We start from the raw sequence: 21,071 nt of genomic DNA, 5'->3' as shown, positions 1-21,071 counted from the left end.
TCTGCTCTGAGTTTTAGTTGTGCTTACTCCTTCCACAAAACAAAAAGGGGTTTCTCATTAGCTCAAACTGCCCTTTTCAACTTTGAACCCAAAATCTGACTCATGCATCGATATGCCATGGTCCAGAATGGGTAGATGATCAAAAAGGGTTGCTATGCCTTTCTACCACAGAATTTGCCTATCTATGTCTTTAAAACAATACCATTCAAAGATGATCATCTAAGGTAGATGTAACAAGCCATGGTAGAACCTTATTTCCACTAACTAAGTAGAGATTGTCCACTCAATTGTGTATTTTGGGCAAAGACCGAAAACTTCTCGTGGTACCTATTCGAAAGTTCTATCCTGCAAACAAAATGTTGGCCATGAGACAATGATCAACTTAGCCTGTCCTGGATATATCACAGTCCGAATCTCAAGTTCCAGAGACCATCGTTCCATGCCCCGAAACTGCAACAACATCGTGGATATTGTGGACAGATGGTGGATTCCTAGTTCATCCTGTCATTAGAGAGAGTCAAGTCAAATCTTAGACCTTCAAAGCACCAAAGAACATCTGAGGACAGGAGAACTAGAGATATTCAGTGAGCCTCGATATTTTAAACCACTCCCATAAGACAAAGACATCGCCAATATTTTCATTACTCCAGGAGAAATTTGACGGCAATTACACCACATCTTGTCAATGATTGCCTTTCTTTATTCTTCTGATTATGCTGTAATCCCATCAATTTCACATTAGACCTTTGGGGATTGATGTTCATGCACATCTAGTCATAGAGCCTTGGATATTCAAGCATTCTCGAGTCTCAAGCCTTCTGGTGGCCACGTTCAGTGCAGACACTTCTAGGCCAAGCTGTCCCCGTCTCGAACTCGTGAGGACATCGTCTTAAAAGCCCGGGCTGGCCACAAATACTTCATGGTCTTGCGCCTCCACGTCCCGGTGCTCCCGAGAGGCTCTCACGATGGCCTTCCACGGCCAGGGTACCTTCCCCCATCAAAGGAGACCCATCCAGAGGCAAGAACAAGAGCGCTCTGTAGACTGCCAGAAGTTTCAGGCCCCATCCTTCTTCGAAATCAAACCCCTAAGTTCGTTCCTGGACTTTCCACTTTCCCAATCCATTATCAGCTTACCTTCACCCTCAAGGTAGCTGTCGGCACCCAACATCCATCAACATTCGAAAACCCACGCTCGAAGCATCAATATCATGGAGGGCAAAAAGGACATCAAGGATTGTGTTCTCTGCGGTAAGGCCTGCAAGAAAGCCACCCGCAAGGATTTCTCCTGTGGTTGTGATCCCTACTGCACCACCTGCGCGACCGCCTACCTGAAGTCGTGCATCTCGAAGCCGTTCCGCAAGCCTAAGTGCGACGGCGGCTGCGGATCCCAGAAGCCCTTCCCCGATCTTTGGGCCCGCCAGTTGCTCCGCCGCAAGGAGGCTACGACCTACTTCGACCTCGCCGACGAGGCCGATGAGGTCTCCCGCAACGCCGCCTTGTACTGCCATGACACTGCCTGCGGCCGCTACATCCCGCTTCGTTACCGCTTCGGTCTGAACAACGTTGCCGGCACCGTCAGAGGCACTGGTACTTGCCCCTGCGGAAAGCTCACCTGCATTGGATGCGGCGACAAGGTTCACCAGGGCGAGACCTGTGCCGAGGTTGAAGCGCGCTGGAAGGCGGAGGGAAAGCTTAAGGAGGAGCTTGAGCGTCAGAGTCGTCGTACCATGGAGCAGTTGACCATCAAGCAGTGCCCGGTCTGTCAGTCCCCTGCTGAGAAGGCTGATGGTGGCTGTAACTACGTTCAGTAAGTTCCTTTGCTCCATGTGGAAATTACTACTTTGGCGTTGTTTCTTCTTATTTTTTGAGCGGCTTCTTATTAATTTTCTTGCGCGGGTGTTTAGATGCGCGTCTTGCGAGAACACCTTTGACTGGGACGAGGCAAGCGTTATTGACTACAGCAAGTACGTCGACGACAAGCCTGGCGATGACAAGCCTGAGGGCATCGAGTCTCGAACTGAGAAGCCTGCTTCTGAAAACTTGGAGTCTTTCGAATTTAACCCTTTCGAGGACAAGCCCGCCGAGAACGGATTCGCCGAGAGCAACGCCGCCAACGGCAACTCTTCCGAGGCCATGGCTATCGATGAGCCTGCCGAAACTATGTAGCCTCCCAGCCTAAGTCGGCCTATCGTCTACAAGACTACAGCTCGCATGGAGGTCAAACGCGTTCCAGCCGACTTTTCGTGCCGTGAAGGCAGAGACAAAGATGCAGTGGAAGCTACTTGTATACATATTCAACCACCGAATGTGAGTTATCGACGTCCCAGGTATATCTCGATGCATATGGTCACTTCCCCCATCTTCATTCCGATCAAAGACTGACAAATTGTACGTTCAGGACGACTCTTGATGGCTACACGGCTGTCTGCCCTCCTTTGGCGGCTTTTGGTACTTTCTGAATGTCCCAATTCGAATCAATTACCAGATCATATTGCTACATGGCAGTGATACGGATTTGCTTGTCGGCAGTGGACGGACGACCAAAGTGGTGGATAGAGAGGCAAGAGCAAAGAGGGGTGGTGGCTAAGCTGGAAGAAGACTGAGGTATACGGGCGGATCGATGGGAACTAATGAAGGACTGAGGAAACTTTCAGGACAGAATGGTTTAGTCGGTAGAAGTACCAGTAAAGTTACAACAATCAGAATCCCCGAGCTCATGATTACGCTGCTCAACATGCCAGACCCCGAGTAAACCCGCGCTTCCCAAATGCAAAATCAAAATATCAAATCCCACCATCTAAACCGAAACTGAGAAGAAGTCAAGTGCCTGGCCTCTCCTCGTCTAGGACATAACCCGAGCACACTTTACTCAGTTGCACTGGTCCCCAACCTGCACGAAGAACCCGCCGAGCCCAGAAGCCGTGAATGCAACATTGATATCAACGTCAACATCCGCATCATTCGCAATAGCAAACTCGAAGCTCAAACTCTCACGGCACGAAAAGCTGTTGACGACCTGCACGGTATCCTTGACAACAGCGTCATTCGCCACCTCGAGCGGCCCAAAGCTACCGACCAAGCTACCAGCAGCGGGACCGTCCAGCGCGCGCACGTTGAGGCGGGCGAAAGCGTCGCCGCCCTGGTCGATGGGAAAGCCTTGGCTGAAGGCGCCGACGAGCTGGCAGGGACCAGCGGTGGTGGGACCGACGGGGAAGGTCAGGACTTTGGTGACGACGGTGCCGGAGCGGAGGTCGGCGACGCCGAAGTTGAGGTCTGTGGGCGCGACGAGGCGGCAGCTTGGGGTTGAGGTTTGGCGGCGTTCGGAGGGGGTTGAGCGGGCTGTGGCGAGGCCTGCGAGGGCGGTGACGAGGATTGATGTGAGCTGCATTGTTGGGTTGGTAAGGGGGGGGTTTGGTTTGGTTGGTGAGAGGAAGTTGAGGGGTTGGTAAGCTTGTTAGGCTGAAAGTGAAGCTATTGCTGATGGTGTGGATGAGAGGAAGGTGTTGTTGAAGACGAGGGAAGTATCCTGCTTTATAGATATCTTCATCTCGTCGTCCTCTTCGTATTGAAGAGGTTCTTCGGTCGATCACGATACCTCGTAGAAGGATCATCAACTGCTGCGCCCGGAATCTCACCAGGCGAAGGCGAATTGAGAGACAACATCGCGGCTGATGGAGAGTGAGGGAGATGTCACAATCCTCCAGCATTCAGCTCTCGGATATCACAACGGGCACCACGAGGCCAACATTCGCAAGTCATCTACCAAGGTAGGGCAAAAGAAACCGACTCCGCCTCACTAAAAGCCTTGCGAAGACTTTTTGTCGTAGCCTTTCTCGGAAAGACCAAACCCTATACGATCTCCCTGCTGAGATAGCCGTAAGAATCGAATCTCCCAAAAAAAATCCCTCCGCTTTTTTTTCTTCCTTCCATGCGGTTTCCTGCGTTGCGTTAGCTGCTGCTTCGCGGTAAGTGAAGAAACCCGGGCTGAGGATCATACGCCCGTCAGCACGCCCTCCCTGCCCGGCGGGTTCGTTGCTCAGCCCTCCTGCAAGATCGAAAGCTGACAACGAAGAAGGCCAGTCAGATTCAGCCGGGAATTTGAAAAAGCTACTGCCGGGCTAAGCTTACAAAGCTACGCCCTAAGTAACTTGCTTAGGTAGCCTGCCTTTCCCCAGATTTGCATGTTCTAAATATAAGCTTAGCACTTTGACAGCCTCCACGGGAACATGCATTCTCCAAAAGAGGTAACGAGAAGGAAAGGTCTAACTAGTGCCCATATACGGCTAGCTTACCAATACCTACCGTGACAGAAAGGCTCAGGGTTCGCGGCCGATTGGATAAACATTTCGTGTAGGGCGGAGCAGACTTTCTCGTGACCTTGGTATATATACTAAAAAGCTGGGCTCTTGAAGGATCCGAGTTTTGTAGTGACTTCATTCGGGCCGGTTGTGAGGATCATGGGTATGAGAACGAGCCTGAGAGCTTTGTTGGCGATGAATTTGAGACATTTTGTCGTCAGCAAAGACGATAACGAGAGAAGTTTAGAAATCAAGGTCATGTCGCCGTCCTCTCATGTCAGGAGCGACACCTATACGAGCTCGCGAGCTCGAAGACCAGGAATCTGACTCTTTTTCTGAGAAGGTGTGGTGTTGAGCGAAGGTGCCGAAGGCTGCCGGAAGGATGCAAGGTACCGACTCAGCCGATGAGATTGGCAGTGCCTTAGTTCATCTGACGATACGTTTTAGGTATTTCGTCGTACTCGCAACATCCTGCTTATTTCCGCATTGGCCCCAGAATGGCGAAGGAGACGTAAGACGGGTTGTAACCTGAGAGGCCTCAAGTTGTGGCCGGTACGAGGGACAGCGGTAGAAAGTTGTGCCCGAGTTTGGATGATCTGGCTGTAATCAAACCTCGTAGCTCCCTTCATCTCGTCCATGGGATGAGGCACCCGTCCTCGTCGAGTAGATTCAACCACATCTTACCACACTGGAACGTAGTCATCGAGGAGACCCCAGGTCCGTCGCCTTGTCATATGCAACCTGTCCTGCCATGAAGTTGTAAGATGTGATGTGTGCTGCAGGTATCATTTAGTGGCTATGCTGATATCAATCCTAACAAAAAAACAACAACAAGAAAGACCACTCGGCAGCTTGCCCGCGGTCACCTACGCACCACGCAGCACGGCCTGGATCCGTAACCTATGAGTAAAATCATCCCCAATTCTCGGAGCCTCGGCGGAGGATGGACCGCACTGACCCGTCCACGACCCAAAAGAAGCCTTGCCGCTCCTATGCTCGTTCCTGTTCGCTCAACTTGCTCATCTGGCTAGCCATGCTCAACCCAGTGCCCTTCCTCGTCTCCAGTGCCCTGGACCACCTCTTATTTTCGTGAGCGGGAGGCTTTCCGGACCCGTTGAGTCCGAGAATCTCCATCAGCTCGGGTATTTCGGCGTGGTCTCGCGTGGAGCGCATGCGGTGGCACCACGTCACTCTCTTCTCCTCCGGCTCAAAATCGTCGCCGCCCTCTCCGTCGATGCCCTCCTTATTGTCGATGCTGTTCTTTTTCGACGTCATGGCTTCCTCGATCTGCCGCTCGGCGTATGGCGTTGAGACGGGTGTGACGAGCTCGAGTGGTTCAAAGAGGAACTCGCCGCCAACTTGTCTGTGGTCGCCCGATTTTGTGGCTAGACCGCTCTTGACCTGCTTCAACCCCTGGAATACGCTCTCGGCGGCTGATTTGAGCATGGATTTGCGCATGTAGGCCGGTCGAGCTCCTAGCGCGAGGGTGCGCGTCATGCCCAAGGTGTCGAAGAGACGTCGCGTAGGATCGGTGTAGACGGGGAAGGGGCAGCCCGTCTCCTGGAGGTACATTTCAATCAGACCAGGGTTGCCGCATCCGACGACGGTAATGAACGTGCTCATGGGAAGACCCAGCAGAGCGTCGGGGGTTATCGATTCGGAGAGAGATCGTAGGAATTCCTGACAATTCTTGGTAGGGTTAGCAAGGAGAAGAGTTGTGTAGGGATTGGTTGAAGACTTACGCCGCAGAAGAAGTGGCGGATGAAGATGACGAGGACTCGCCTCGCGACATTGCGACCGGTGTATAAGCTCTTGAACGTGTGGCTCTTCCCATGACGATCTAGCACTACATAGTTCTCGATCTTCTTCAGAATCTGGGGCGTTGGCAGGTCGTTATTGGTAGAGATTTCGCCCTCGAAGTCGGCGGGCTTGGTGTTGTCAATTTCTATCGAGGTCGCTGCCGTATCAGCGCCTTGAGTCGTAGAGGTCCTTGGCGACCTGGTGCTCGTTGTCGTGGCGGTGTTTGGTGATTGTTGTACAGACTGGTCGGTGGTCGGCAGTCCCTCCCTGGCGTCTATTGATGTCGGCCGAGGAGGTAGACTAGGCTTCGGCTCGTCCCCCGTCGCATCTTGACCGTTCGACGAAGACAGTCCGTTTGTGTCCTCTGCGCTCTTGGGCTCCGGAGCGGCCTTCAACTCCTCGGTTGTTGTCGTAGCATTGGGCTCCGCGGCGTGTGTAGCTGTCTCCGTGGAGTCAGATGCTTTCTTGGCATCGCCGTTCGTCGGGACAGAATTGGTGTTGGTGGTGGCAGCCACAGCTGGAGGATCTGACGGCACAGCAGCCATGACGTCGTGATTTGGGTGGGTTTGAGCGATGTTGGTTCGGGACTTTCGAATCGCGCGCAAATGATGTTCGGTGCGATTTGGGACTTTGGGTAAAACGGTCTCGATTATGTATGTAGCGGTTCTGAGACGCCAAAAAAGAAACAAAGCTGGATTTATTGTTTTGATGGCTAAGACCAGACTAAAGGCAAGGTAGACAGACGATGGGTGGTCTGGAAGGAGGCGCAGCAGCTCTCAGTGGCCAGGATTGTACTCGTAATGGCTGAATACCAAGGAACTGGGCGAGAGAAGGCACCCGAGTGGACTGGGGGGACCAGAAGGGAAGGGGAAAAGCATGCCGCACCACCGTGGATTGTGGACGGCTTCTCGAGACTCAGCCAGGCTCCTCCTGCTCACTTCACCTATCTGGTCCCAGTTCCTCTCTTCAGGTTTTCTTCAACCTTGTAAAGTTTGCTATTCAAGCCTCCAACTATCAATTATCACCAACTACACGCACCGTGCCACCCCGACGTCGATAGTGGCCGCGCTACGATTAGGTGCTGAGCATCTCACGGCAAGTAAAGAGCCGTTTTTTGCGCGCGGCTTGCAGCTGGTTGGCGATTGCAGGGTCCAACTTGAGGAAGGGGGGAAATCAAGATGCGAACGCCACCGCCAACGGATTTCTCAATCGAGTTGGTGATTGACGGCAGTAAACCGGGAATCAGGGGACTAGCAGCAAGTTTGCTATTGCTCATTTGCCAAGAGACGTTAGGTTACCACGTTACCTTAGTAAGGTACATGAAGCTTCTGCAAATGCTACCCAAATGCCACCGGAAAGACCCTGATCTTGACTCTTGGGTCTTGATTTCCACATCGTGTCTTTGAGCCCCCTGCCTCCTGCATCTCTGTCTCCAAGTGTCTGTCCACAGATACTGAACCGTCCATAGCCCAGAGCACAGATGCATCACTGCATACGTACTCACAGCAGGCCAACTGATGAGTTGGAGGCCGCTGGCCTTAGCTCCTTAGAAAACGCGTTGTTTCATCCGCGTATGAGGTCATGGTGGAGGGCCAAGGCGTTTGTGCTCATTAAGGTATGGCCAGGTTTCTGGGCTCTACCAAGCTGTACTTGAGCCTCATCAAACGAGTCTTCTTTTGATGAAACATTAAAAGAAGACGTTTGCTGAATTGCTCAAGACACTGCTTATCCGTCCCGTCAAACATGACTATATGGCTTCACCTGGTTTGAGGTACAGCAAACTCTTTGATAATTGTTCTGATCATCCAAATGCTTCAATCGAAGACCCGCTACCCCTGTCATGGCCCGGACATGGGACATATGGAGCATCAGAGAGAAAACGACATGGAGGAACTCCGGATGAGGAATGGACGGCACTCTATTACCGGTTCCTCCGCGTATGAGTGAACATTTACCCACCTTGACCGTCGCTCACCTGCCGTGCAGAGCTGGCCCGTCTACTCTCACCTAGAACTTCACTCCGTAGCGGTAGGAACAATCTCTTGCTCGAGGCAGGCCGCAGAGCCATCTGCATCCTCATTTCCCCGGAATGAACGAAACAGGGCCACCGGAACAGCCACCGACGTAGACCCTGTAAGTGCGTGCTGCGGACAATTTCTTGAGATTGATGCTATTTTTACCTCTTCAGCCCCAGCAGGAGTCCCCGCCCAGGGACCAGACCACGACCGTCCAGCGCGCAGAATCCGCTCCGGGGTCCGGGCCTGCAGAAGACTCCAGAGGCATCGGCCACAGCGGACTCAGCACCGGAGGCGGGGTGAATTACGCTCTGAGCTTGAGTCTTGCCGACCTCGAATTAGTCACTTGCGGCATCCCACATTGGTTTGGGTGCAGGAAACAGCGACTAAAGTCCAGGGCAAGAGAAATGTGGCTTGTGCTTCCTCAGATTTGTTTCTTTCCTTTGCAAGCCACGACTCGGCCGGATCCTCAACGACTCGCGCGACGACCCCCAACCTGTCACACCTGCAACCTTCAACTCAAGTCTCGACCTCATCACGGACTTCTTCCGGAGATATTCTCCCATTAGGTCGGAAAAACTCTCTGCACATCATACTCCCCCGGGATCATCCCATTGACCGGATCGCTAGGGGACGGCTCGTCATGTCTAGCCCACCTTCCTGCCGGAATTCGATGGCATTTCTCGCAAAGATGTCAAGGACGGCGTCACGAGTGCACAGATGACTCCCTCTTCTGGCATAAACTTCGCAGAGATCCGATGAGATAGAGCTGTTGCTGTTTGATATGGAGATTGTCCAAATCCAACTCCAGAAACCCCATCGAGGCGGCCACGATCAACTGCTTAGCTGAAAGCCAACCTGGCTGATAATTAGAGATATCGAGCTGAACAGCCCAATCCTCCCGCGTGCAGCAAGAGTCTGGATTGATCCATAGGAGAATCGCCAAAGTATGTGTTTCTATCAGCCAACTGATGCGTACAGCAGCTTGGGGGGGGGGCTTTCGAATACAGTCTGATCTGTCTTAGCACATCGTCTAGAATTGGCAATTTCAGGCGCCTTTCTGTATGTTGCGCATCTCGAAACGATCTCACGCACGAGATCGACTCGCCAACGTCGATATCGGAAGATTCTGACCCTTCGTACTATTGTGCCTTCGCTCGACGGAAACAACTCCGGTGGCTGGCAAACCTTGGCAACTTGTCAGTGCCTCCTGTCCACTGGTGCAAAGCCAGTACAGCCGGCATTCACTTTGCGACTTTAAGGAAAGGCGCTCATCTTGTCAGAACCAAAGCCAATCATTTCTTCTTTGCCCTCAAACGCTATGTTGCGCATGCCAACGCCAACTCCGAAAACCAATTGTCCCATGTTCCCCCGTCCCTGTGTGTCCTGAATCCCTGGACATCTGTTTTCTCTCAAGATTCCATCTTTCCCTATCATGGCTGCTAGCCCTCAAATCCAGTGTGGGTATCCCGGTCTGTCTGTTCGCACCGTCGCTGCGCCTGGCTGCAGGGCTACAATCTCCGTCTCGACTGCGTCGACTTCAGCCTTCTGAGGCAACTCCTGCAACTCTCGCTGCACTCTCCTCTCCTCCTGCTCCTGCAACAGCATCTTCTTGACTCTTGTCATCTTGACATAGATGTATATCGCGAGTGCGATGGTCAGAACGAATGTTGCGCCAAAGACAATGTTCTTGATGGTGTTGTTGCTGTTGTTCGACTTCTTCTCAATCAGGAGGACACCGAGGTAGACGAGAATGATCTGCTTCGGAAGCGTCAAGAACGTCGACACAGCAAAGTGCCAAAACTTCACATCGCATGTCGAAAACACCGCGGTCGAGAAATGGGACGGAATGACCGAAAACCGAATGATGAAGACAATCTGTTAGGTGTCAGTCACACAGTTCAACTACACAAACTACGCATGCCAATGAACATACCCAGAATCCGCCGTCGCGAGTCAATCGCGCCAAAGCACCATAGTTGAGGTTAGTCCTCTCCAGCTTTTGGGCCTTGCGTCGCAAGGTATACTTGAACGCAAACCAGGTTCCAACTGCATTCCGAGTTAGTGATCTGGTCATACGTGAGGGCTTATGAGCGTCGTACTTTCTCCGATGAAAGTGCCGGCTGCGACAATGGCAAATCCAATCCACAAGCCGTACACCACACCGCACAAAAGAGCCACAATCTCGTGGCCAAAAAGGGGCGGGAACGAGATCAGCACCAAGATGGCGATCGGAATCAAGAACCCTCCGGGTAGCGACCGGACCTTTTCAGAAAAGGGTCTCAATTTCTACGGTTGCCGTACATGTTAGTGTATTCGCCTTCTTCGCTCTCAATAAGATGCCACATACCTCAACGACCTCATCATGATGAAGACTGATAAAGACTGTCGCCACAATGATGGCTATGCCCAAAAGGTGAAATGCTGCACGTCGCCCAAGTCAGTTTCCCCTGTATTTTCGATGCCGACTGGATGATTCATACGGATATACTTTGGCGTCAAGAAGATCTTCTTCCAATTCAATGGCCTGTATTCGGTATCCTCTTCCTTCTCTCCTTGCCGTTGTACGCTTCCCGTTCGGGCCATCTCGACGTCGGGCATGGTAGAAACTGCCGGCGACTGTTGGTGATGAGAATCTGATTGTTCAACAACCCGGCTCCAACGTCGACGAGAAAATATGCGACCAACACCCATTTTGATGAGAGCGGGCAGAATGACCCAGGGGGGGAGGAGAACACGCACATCAAGTAGGGAGACGGCGGGATCTGAAATCAATGCGAAACCGGAAAGCGGAACGCACAGCCACCCCAACTATCGGCCAAAGGAGGCAATAGTCAGTGCAGTGGTCCAGAAGTTCCTCGAGTCGTAACGCTTTATGTCACTGGGTTGTTCCTGGAACATAAGCCTTAATTCTCATTAACGCGGATGCAGGGCCACGGGAAAATCCCCCGCACATCCTCCCTCCTTTACACTACCGCAAATGAGGATGTACAATGCACCGGGGGGAGGATAAGGAGATCCAAAACGGAGTTCGACTGCTCCTCTTTTTTCGCAATGGGAACCTCAACGTCATGTCTTGTGTGAGAATTTGCGGTTTCGCGCACGGTAGACGTATCACAATACATACGGCCATCACCAACACGTGGCGGGCGGCTCTTTGCGCGGTTTCAACACCCATGGCCGATCACCGACCAACAAAGCGTCGGAGATCCAAAAGGCACCGATAACGAAGCACCCCAAGCTAAGTCACCCCCACGCATCCGCCGCGGCCTTATTTCGATATCCAAGTTTCATTCAACGACTCGGTGATCACGGCCCGTATGTTTCTCCCAACGTGGTTGGATAACGGGGGATGTTTAAGCTTGCGACTGGCCCCAGACAAGACTCAACACCATGTTACCACCACCTGTCGGACACCAAGACAGAACCCCTCCGAGCTATCCGCAGTATGAGCTTGGCCGTTTTCTCTCTCGCCTATTGTGCTACAGAGTTGGGCTCTTACGCTTTCCTCATCAAAGTTACATTGACAAGAGAAAACTCTACTTACCCCAGAACCTAATGCCTTGGCTGGACCTGACACTCGAGGATCAAGCCGGCTAGTCTCCCGGTGGTCCTGGCGGAAGGTTTAATCGCACGGGATTCGGCAGCCAGTCAGGCTTGGGCTACAGTAAGCATCTTTTCAGCTCGAATGTGTTCTTCCTCACCTCTAAAAGCCCATTGTTGGTCTCATCCTGCGGAATCCGACATTCTGGGAGACGGATGGACGGCATTATGTACACGGGGCTCTTGGCCATCTTGGAAGGGCTTGAGACGGGCATGAGTCTTCTCAACCAGAGTGCCAGGACTCCCTTTTTCGACGTTCTCCCCCAAGGGCGCGCGTGCCCGAGCCTCAGAGTAGCTGCGAGGCCTGCAGCTGTTGTGCTGTCGAATCACGTTCAACCCAGTAGCCCTTTGCTTCCCTGCATGGTCAGACAGGCATTCTGTTGCCCACAAAGTTCTTCGCGATCGACTATGTAGAGGCTTTATCGTGTATGCTGCACTTTGAGTACTCTTTCAGGTGCAAAGACTTTGGAAAGACGCACTTACTTCTGCGGCGGACATGCAGACTGCAAGCAAGCTTGCTATGTACACAAGGACAAAAGGATGGCAAGCCCACGTTCAACGGACGCCAAGAACATCCGAGCCACCAAAAAGCACACACTACGCCAAGGGAAGCAGCTGGGCTCCCGGCCGACGGGCCGCTCTCTTAGCGTTGCAGGTGTGGCTATTCGCTTCCCCCTTGATGTGGCAACCATGACTGCGGGTGGCTACTGTGGCTTGGCGTATGGTGAGGAATGCGAATTTGAGGAGGTCATGAGACATCGTGGAGTTTGACAGCTCTTAGCTTCTTGGCTTTTATGGTGTTTCTGCGCCTAGGTGTCCAGCTTCAGCTTCGTTCAGCTCTGTGTCAGAATTACCCGGATCATTTCCAACTTCGTTCACCGTACCCACGAGCTAGTCGCAGGCGATGTAGGGCTTGTCGTCGGGGTACCTAGAAGTCTTGGTGTGAAGCCTGTTTTGACTCCCTGGCGATCTGAAGGAGGAGATCCTCCCGTTTCTGACTTGTCACAGTGGCTATCTTGGCTGCTTACCATTGTCGTTGGACGACTTGTTACGTGATAAAAGTCCGAACGTGGAGATCAACCGGGCTCGGCGTCGTCGGCGGCGGCTACACCCGCATGCCAACTTGTTAGTCCATGTCTTGGCCTCCACCAGAGAGACATTTTAGCCTCCCCAGTCTACCTATGTCCACGTTGAGGCTGTTTCCGGCGCGGGGCTATTTTTCAGGGTCTTGTGTCTTACCTACCTACTGTGGCCACTTTGACCAAAAGCTTGCTTGAGTTTACGTAGTAGTTCGGTCGGTTATACGTTGCCACTTGAGTGAACTATTAACATAGCGGAGGCGGCTGCGGAGACTCCGCGTTCTTGTTTCAATGTTGGTCTGATAAGCTACGCCACGAGGTGATAGGGAGTTGAAGCTTTGCGGGGCCAGATATAGGATAGGCTTCTTGGCATAGGTACCGGTCTCTTAGGCGAACCTGCCGTGCGTGATAGTCATTTACTACAGCCTGCTATCTATTCCTGACTCGTCAGTTGTAATCGGTAATCTTCGGGCCTCAATATCCGCCTTGAGGAGAGGAGGGTTTTCGTCCCTGTGAGACTTGCCGATCATGAAAATCTTGTAATGAGGTTGTCAGCCACAACTATCCTCCGCGAGATCGTCAGACTTTTGGTCTGCGGATCTTTGCCTTCGAAAGTTAGCTGCGAAGGAGATGAGCGAGAGAGGGAGACGGAAGACGGGGAGATGTTACGTGAACAGGTTGGAGATGTCGACGGGCTTGGGGTAGAGCTTGGGTCGTTGACGTGCTTAGGGAATATCTATAAAGACCAACAGTCGAAAGGCCTTCTTAATCCATCAGCGCTTATACCCATACAAACAAATCAAATATAAACCTCATATTTGATTGTTTAGCTGATTTCTCGCGCTATATTTGATTATTTGACTTATTTAAGAAATATTCGATTAATTTGCTAGAATTTTCTATAGCCCGTTTAGAGGTGTAAATAGTACAGCGGATTCTACGCCAGAGGCGGCGAAATTTTTTCGGCGGGCCCACTTTAATACCAGAGGTCCGGTGTTCGAATCCGGGTCCGGGCGGCCCCTTTTTTACCGTATTTTCTCGGTATATTATTAGTATATTCGGGCCCACCCTTAGATTCTAGATTTGATTAAATATACTAAGTATATGGGCTAGAATATTTGATTATTTGACTTACTGAAATTCCTATATTTGACTGTTTGTTTGACTTATTTGTTTGATTGATTTGAATGGGTATAAGCGCTATAATCCATATCTCTAGACTTCTAAGCTTATAAGTTCTATTATTTAATCACTACATCCACCAAGCAAGTCTTACTTACACTCATCTACCTTGTCCCACAACTGAAATACCTCGTCCTTCTCAATCTAAACAGACGAACGTTCTCCTTAAAAAATGCACTTCTCAAAGACCTTCCTCTCCGTCGCCGCGCTGGCCATCTCCTTAACGACAGTCTTTGCAAACCCCATCGCGCAACCGGCAGCGGCGGCTAAATAGCTCGAGGACCGTACTATACTTTCTACAAAAGAGACCGAAGTCGTCAAGCGCGCCGCAGAGATCCTCGAGGCCCGTTAGGGATGGACGTGTTCGTTCTTGGGCGATAAGGCTTGTTAGGTTAAGGTATTGTTTCTGACGCGGATCTTTATAGCTCGTTAATAGAATTCCGCTAACGAGTTTAGTATAGTGTTTTAGGTTAAAGGGAACTAGTTAGCGCTTATACCTATACAAATAAATTAAATATAAGGTTCGTATTTAATTATTTAGCTTATTTCTCGCGCTATATTTAATTATTTAATAATTAATTAATAGATTTAACTAATTTCCTAATCGGGAATTAAATAAAGCTATTGCGAAAGTCCTTATAATACTAACTTATAAACTTTACCTCGATTAGCTTTTCTAATTAAAAAATTAACCTCTTACTTCTATAATACCGCTACAAAGCTAGTTCTTAAAATATTAAACCTCTTTTAGTATAAAAGATTTTATTAATAATCGTTATAAAGTTAAAGTTAACTTCGCGAGGCTAAATATTTTCTTATAATCTATTACTATTATAAAAATTATAAAAATATTAAGTATAAGCTTATTTAACGTTAAATAGGTTAGCTAATAGTTAATCTATTATTAAATTAAGTTAAGGACTGGCTAAGGGATAATCTATAAATAATATTAATTAAGCTTAGGCGCGTAGTTAATTATTACGTCTATTATTTAAGATATTAATTATTACTAGTACTATAAGTTTTTTATAATACTTTTTAGAATTATAAGGGTATTAAAAATAGCTTATAATTATCGTAACAAAAGAGGAGGACTTAGATAATAAGGAGGAGGAGGACTTATTATCTTATCTATATACTATTTTTATTAATAATCGTAGAGTCTCTTTTTTATATTAAATAGCTAGTAGCTTTACTCGGGCGTATTCTACCTCTTTTCTAACTATCTTAATTTTTACTTAGGGTAAAAAATAATTATTACGGTATAGAGCGAAGAGTTACTTAACTTAGTATAATACTTATTAAAGACTTACTAAGTATTAATAATTAATACTTAAAAATATCCTCGTAAATTAAAATTATTATTAAAAAGTAGCTTTGCCCGCTCCCTAAGTATATACTTAAACTAAATATAACGAGGGATATTACTTAAAATTAGAGGTTAAGAAAGAGGTTAGGATATAAATTAATAATAAGCTAATTATTAATAAGGTAATATTACTTACGTTAACTACGATTACGACGCTACGATTTAAGAAGCTATAAGATCTATCTCTTTTTTAAAAGGTTTATTATATAACTTCTTCTACTCCTTAAGACGGTTAATAAGGTACTCGAGACTTATTATTACTTTTTATAAATAGTTATAACCGTCTTTTTTACCCTAGCCCTAATATCTTATTATTTAGAGATAAAGTAGCTTAAGTACCGCTTTTAGCTCGGCTAGTAATTACTAATTATTATTATTAAAAACGTCCTTAATAAGGATCTATTATTTTAGATTTTTATAAGCTCGATTAGTTATTAAAAAAGTATAGATCTACTTTTTTTTTTATAAAGAGCGCTATATTATAAGGTATATTAAATTTTACTTTATATTATTATTAAGCGTTAGTATAAGCTCTTATAATAACTCCTTAAAGAGAGTAAATATATCGTTCTCGTTAGTTTTATTATTAATTTTAAAAAAGGCCTTATATTATTAAAGTAACGAGCGAATAAATTTAACGACGTTCTAAAGCTTATTAATAGGGCCCCTTATATGCTAGAGGTTAAGATTTTTTTAAAGTTACTTAGTATTAATTAATATATTTAATTTTTGCTTAAATACCTCTTTATTATTACTAAATAGAAAGGCCCTATTAACGAGGTTAAGAATATAACCGTAGTACCTTATCCTTTAGTTAAGAACACTTTCTTAAGTATAGGTATAAAATAATATAAGATATAAGTGACCTAGGTAAGTATCGTTATTTAAGGTATTATCGTAAATAACTACTCCGACTTAATTACTTAATTCTTAGTCGTTTATTACTAATTTTATAATTTAGGTAATATTAGCCTTATTATAAGTACTATATTATTATTATAGAGTAATAAGGTATTATATTTATTATTTAGTATAGTTTAAAAAGTAAGTAAAGACGGCGATAATAGTATTTTACGTTAGCGAGGTTTATGAATTAAATAATAAATAGACTTTTATTATTAACCTCCGGATCTTTACCCTAATTATATTTTTTTTCTTAGCGAAGATCCTACTTAGCTCTTTTTTTATATTTTTATATAATAATAAGAGTTCGTTAGTAATATTATAATTTAATTAATAGAGGAGGGCCCGGAGGTAAGGATTATAAAAAGTTATAAATAGGCTATTACTATTAATAATATACCCAATTATTAATTCCTTAATTCTTATTACTTAGCCCTTCGTAATAATACTAAAAGTAAGTTTCTATTTTTTTAATATAAAGTCGTACTTAGAGGATTTTAATAAATATAACGACTCGCTAGAGCTTAGATTTATTATTCGGTATTTTAATTTTAAGTAAGCCGTTACTAAGCTCGTAGTTATTATTTTAAAATAAGTAATAATACCTATTTTATTATAATAATAATAAAACTAAAAGACTTTACTTCGAATATTTTTATTATAGATCTCTTAAATAAAAACCCTCTCTAAGTAGATTTACGATTTCTTTAGCTTTATACCCTTTTATAATATTAAATCGTTATTAATAAAAGTCCTCCCTTTTTAAATTGCTTTTAGAAGGGCGAGGAGGCTATTACGATTATTAAGATCGGTTAATAATACGAGGCTAACGTCGGTTAGGGTCTATAGCTACGAAATAATTCGAAATAGTAGCTATATACTAAAAATCGTATAACTTATTACTAATTAATTAATTATAATATAGCGAATTAATTAATATATAATTTAATTAATATTAACGATAATTATAATAGTCGTAAAGGGTTAGAAGTAGTAATACGTAACTTCGTTAGTTTTATTAATATTAAGAAAAGGGGGTACTAAAGGTTTTTTAAATTCCTAGATATAGTAAAATACTAAATTTAGGGCTCTATAATACTTAGGCTTTTTTTATATATAGTAATTATTAGTAATCTATTTAGTTAAGTAATATAATGCCAAACTTATAATTATAAATAAGGAGTTACGGGTTCGAATCCCGCTCTAAATATTTATATTTCTAATTATAAACTTCTATAAAATATAGTTAAGAATATCGATTTTTAATTAGCCCGGCCCCGGATTTTCTTTTTTCTGGGCGACCTTATATTTAATTAAATACGTTAAATATAGGGCCTTATAATATTTGATTATTTGACTTGCTGAAATTCCTATATTTGACTGTTTGTTTGACTTATTTATTTGATTAATTTGAATGGGTATAAGCGCTGGAACTGGTGGATACTATAACTCTAAGAAGTAAGTTCTCGTATATCTTTTCCTCGTGCCGTGTTGTGGCCTTGATGGTTGTTGACTTTTTGGATAGTGTCTGCACTTGCTACGCTTGAATTTAAACACTTTAGGCCTTGTGGGGTGGCGAGGGGGAAGGTGAGGGAGTGGGATATGGATGCTTTTCAACAATTTGAGGTCTGAGACCAACGATGAGGAGGACATTCTGACAAGACTACGGAAATGATTGGATTCGGGCTAGGACACCGTTTGCCAGGTATTCAGGGTACACCAATTCCTGACCTTATTGGTGCTGAGTAGCCTGAAAGGTAGCCGAAAGGATCTCATGAGAAAAACTAAAAACAAGATAGAAAACTCAAGAATATGTTAAAGAGCTTTTGGGCCATGGAATCGTACTTGTTACTCATGAAATTAATTTTCCTTCGATAACAAGGTACCTGAGCCTAGCAGTCGAAGGCAGTTCTCTTCCGCTACCACGGAACTGGAGAACTCAAAGTTTGCCCACGAATGGATTAGTCTTTTCTGATATGTCCATTTTCTCTCGAACTTTTGTATTCAATTGGTGACTTCATTCTAACTGAGAATAAGGTAGAAAGCATTCGGAGATATAACCAAGTGCGACTAGATTATCAAGCCTTAGCCTGCGTTGAAGTCCACAACAGGGCAACATTCTGCACAACAAAAACATCTCCCTCACGAAGCTTCATCAGCTACCTACCAAGATATCCAACTCACAAGGAATCGGTACAATTCACTGGAACAATGTCTCAGAATCCCACATCAAACTCCTCGGCTAAAAACATTATATCCTCATATGGTTACATGGAGCGATACGGACATCTTGCACCTCCCCGCGAAAAGCCCACCCACGAACTTGACGACCTCGAACAATCCATCTCTGTCCGAATCAACGATAAGTATATCAACTGCTTCAGACTCGTCGCCGCGGGCAAAACCACCACCGGATATGGCGTCCGTATACATGCGTTCACCGACGATTCGGAATGCAGAGACGTCGCCATGAAAGGGAAACGGGAGGATGTCCAGGTCACTGTCGCGCCAAAAGACAAGCTCGCGGACGAGGTCGTTGGCGAGATCATGGCTATTTCGCTGGGGAATCAGGGATGTATTATCATTCTGGCGTATTTCAAAAAGGCTGATCTGGGCTTTGGCAAGGATGATGGGTGGGTGAAGGTTTCGATGGATAGGGAATATAAAGAGGATGTGATACCGCAATGGGAGGACCTGGAGGAGTGGGTTGAGTTGTGAGAAAGTAGCAACCGGTGGGCAGGTGTAAGGCTTCTGTACTCCAGGCTCAAGTCATATCTGACACAAGGAGTAAAAGTTGATGGAAAATTGAACCGTGGAGGCGGATACCGACCTGTACACAGACAACATATGATTCGGAAGAAGCATATACGATAGATTCAACATGTACAAAATCTTACATCAGTTAGTAGAAACGCAACTTGGAAGACTCATAATCCCCTAGCTTCTCCCGAAAGTCTGCTAGATCTCCCGTCGAAGACGTCTCCTCGGTGCCACTTTCTAATGTCTTCCTCCGTAACTGTGCCCCCATGATCAATTTGGATATCATGCCTGACGCATATCCCATCACGTTCCTTGCCATCAACCACGTTCGCTTTGCTGTGCTGAAGATCATCCATCCCATACAATTCGTCCGTCGACCCTTGCCAGCTCACACCGTCCCCGAGCCGTTCAAAAGACCCCTCGAGATCGATTGTGTCATTGGCGGCGGCGGCCCGCTTGCGGTTACTCGCTTTACCGATGGTGAGTGCGTGTACCTTGCTGGACCTCTTTGTAGACGAATCTTTGCCGCTGGATTTGCCCCGCGAGGTGGAGTAATGATGTCCTGATTTCACAACGCTCACGACGCCACCAAAAAAGCGCCTGAAGAGAGACGCACAGGGCGGCAGGCAGGCGCCGATGATGTCGAGGCAGACTTCGGCGGCCGATGCCGTGTAGGGGAAGATGGTTGTCTGGCTGACGTTGTGCGCTATACCGGGCACTGGACGGAAGATCCAGAAGAGAAGCGGTCGGGAGATGGAGATGAGGATTACGCTGGAAAAAGTCAGTCATTGACTCGGGGGCAAGCATGGCTTGATGAAGGTGTTTCAATACCTGCCGCCGATCAAGAAGATGCCTGTGAGTGCCGCTTTCTTGGTCCGTCGCATTTGAAGCCTCCATATCTCGTTGATGGGAAGGACCATGGCTATGATGTCGAAGAGGATGTTCGGGAATAGAATCCCTATTTTGCTGATCCCCATACAGCTGCCCGGAAGCGACTTATCCCAGTGGTACTCCACAGGCAGACACGAGAAAGCTGAGCGTTGTGCAGGAATATCAGTACTGTCTCCCGTTCGAAGATGGGTACTGATCGCCGAGGTCGAAAGCCAAGGAGTAACCAAGGAGTCTCCACTAGAATATCACTTACTGCTGACAAAAATCACAGCAATGAGCCACAGCAAGATTGCGATCGTTGTTCCCCATACCCAGCACCGCAAAACCTTTGAAGCTGAGAAAAGGCGGTAGTACATCGCGAGGACTGCTATCTTGGCGGCCGAGCATGCTACGCAGTGTATAATGTCGATGGCTAGAATACACTAGATCTCGCGTGTTAGTTACTTGGCATAGAATCGCTGAGGATTGTAGAGAGTCTTTACTTGCCTTGAACAGAGGGGCCGTACCGCCAGGTTGATTTTCCATGACATCTTGAATGTTGGTCCCAAGACCGAGTGGAACAGCTAGACTAGATCGTTAGCTTTGTTGCCTCGAAGATCATCGGGATAACCTTACCGGCAAGTTCAATAGCAAGCAAAGCGTGATTTGCCAGCTTTTATCCTTTGAGTCAGTTTGTTCCACTTTGCGCCATGTCTCGTATTGTTTCAACGTGAGTTGTGGCGAGTACTTACCAAAGCTATCAAAGAAATATGAACATCTGCTGTCCATATTGCATGTGGTGTCCTCCATGAGGCATAAAGTCTGAGCAAGAAGAGAACAGTGGCCACAAAACTCAGTACTCCGTGTGAGATAGTCAGAATGCCAGAGATGTCGTGGTCCGAGTGGTATGCGATGGAAACCATTGTGCAAGTGGGAGTCCAAACAAATTGGATGCAGGAACATCTGGTCACACAAAGTGAGAAAGGTGAATGCGGCTTGCCGTCTGCGCTTCATCCATCTTCGTCCGAGCACCAGGAATATGCTTTGCAGATATAAGACGAAGATAAAGGAAATTCCCTTGCGGCCGAGAAGTTGATGTAATCGGACCTTGTGCCTGCCTGTGGGTGTGCGACAGGGATGATATGCATCATGTTAGCAAACAAGCGAATTGGTGTTGCTGTTGGTGCCGGCG

General features: G+C 47.0%; 8 protein-coding genes across 8 annotated transcripts; 4 read left to right on the top strand and 4 right to left on the bottom strand.

Moving 5' to 3' along the window:
- Positions 1-1,208: 1,208 nt before the first annotated feature.
- On the top strand, positions 1,209-2,166 carry CLUP02_10489 (uncharacterized protein; the record flags this gene model as incomplete). The annotated part of the gene is made up of 2 exons (XM_049289465.1): positions 1,209-1,807; positions 1,905-2,166. 2 exons carry the CDS (start codon positions 1,209-1,211, stop codon positions 2,164-2,166), a joined length of 861 nt encoding a protein of 286 aa, XP_049146610.1.
- Positions 2,167-2,869: 703 nt separating this feature from the next.
- On the bottom strand, positions 2,870-3,388 carry CLUP02_10488 (uncharacterized protein; the record flags this gene model as incomplete). Its single annotated transcript, XM_049289464.1, has 1 exon — positions 2,870-3,388. One exon carries the CDS (start codon positions 3,386-3,388, stop codon positions 2,870-2,872), a length of 519 nt encoding a protein of 172 aa, XP_049146609.1.
- Positions 3,389-5,288: 1,900 nt separating this feature from the next.
- CLUP02_10487 (uncharacterized protein) lies at positions 5,289-6,643 on the bottom strand (the record flags this gene model as incomplete). The annotated part of the gene is made up of 2 exons (XM_049289463.1): positions 5,289-5,978; positions 6,041-6,643. The coding sequence occupies 2 exons, from the start codon at positions 6,641-6,643 to the stop codon at positions 5,289-5,291; spliced, it is 1,293 nt and encodes a 430-aa protein (XP_049146608.1).
- Positions 6,644-7,578: 935 nt separating this feature from the next.
- CLUP02_10486 (uncharacterized protein) lies at positions 7,579-8,731 on the top strand (the record flags this gene model as incomplete). Its single annotated transcript, XM_049289462.1, has 5 exons — positions 7,579-7,713; positions 7,817-8,035; positions 8,085-8,231; positions 8,296-8,483; positions 8,542-8,731. 5 exons carry the CDS (start codon positions 7,579-7,581, stop codon positions 8,729-8,731), a joined length of 879 nt encoding a protein of 292 aa, XP_049146607.1.
- An 831-nt stretch (positions 8,732-9,562) lies between these two features.
- Positions 9,563-10,807, bottom strand: CLUP02_10485 (uncharacterized protein; the record flags this gene model as incomplete). The annotated part of the gene is made up of 5 exons (XM_049289461.1): positions 9,563-9,991; positions 10,050-10,162; positions 10,216-10,402; positions 10,464-10,537; positions 10,597-10,807. The coding sequence occupies 5 exons, from the start codon at positions 10,805-10,807 to the stop codon at positions 9,563-9,565; spliced, it is 1,014 nt and encodes a 337-aa protein (XP_049146606.1).
- A 2,913-nt stretch (positions 10,808-13,720) lies between these two features.
- CLUP02_10484 (uncharacterized protein) lies at positions 13,721-13,876 on the top strand (the record flags this gene model as incomplete). The annotated part of the gene is made up of 1 exon (XM_049289460.1): positions 13,721-13,876. A coding segment is annotated over one exon (156 nt), but the record flags the coding sequence as incomplete, so codon positions are not given.
- Positions 13,877-18,460: 4,584 nt separating this feature from the next.
- On the top strand, positions 18,461-18,967 carry CLUP02_10483 (uncharacterized protein; the record flags this gene model as incomplete). Its single annotated transcript, XM_049289459.1, has 1 exon — positions 18,461-18,967. One exon carries the CDS (start codon positions 18,461-18,463, stop codon positions 18,965-18,967), a length of 507 nt encoding a protein of 168 aa, XP_049146604.1.
- Positions 18,968-19,176: 209 nt separating this feature from the next.
- Positions 19,177-20,842, bottom strand: CLUP02_10482 (uncharacterized protein; the record flags this gene model as incomplete). The annotated part of the gene is made up of 5 exons (XM_049289458.1): positions 19,177-19,780; positions 19,841-20,042; positions 20,154-20,322; positions 20,383-20,463; positions 20,516-20,842. The coding sequence occupies 5 exons, from the start codon at positions 20,840-20,842 to the stop codon at positions 19,177-19,179; spliced, it is 1,383 nt and encodes a 460-aa protein (XP_049146603.1).
- Between the last annotated feature and the right edge of the window lie 229 nt (positions 20,843-21,071).

The sequence above is a fragment of the Colletotrichum lupini genome, chromosome 5, assembly GCF_023278565.1.
Source record: "Colletotrichum lupini chromosome 5, complete sequence".
Lineage (NCBI taxonomy): Eukaryota > Fungi > Ascomycota > Sordariomycetes > Glomerellales > Glomerellaceae > Colletotrichum > Colletotrichum lupini.
The sequence above is the reverse complement of the archived record's forward strand: the minus strand, read 5'-3'. Positions and strand labels throughout refer to the sequence as shown.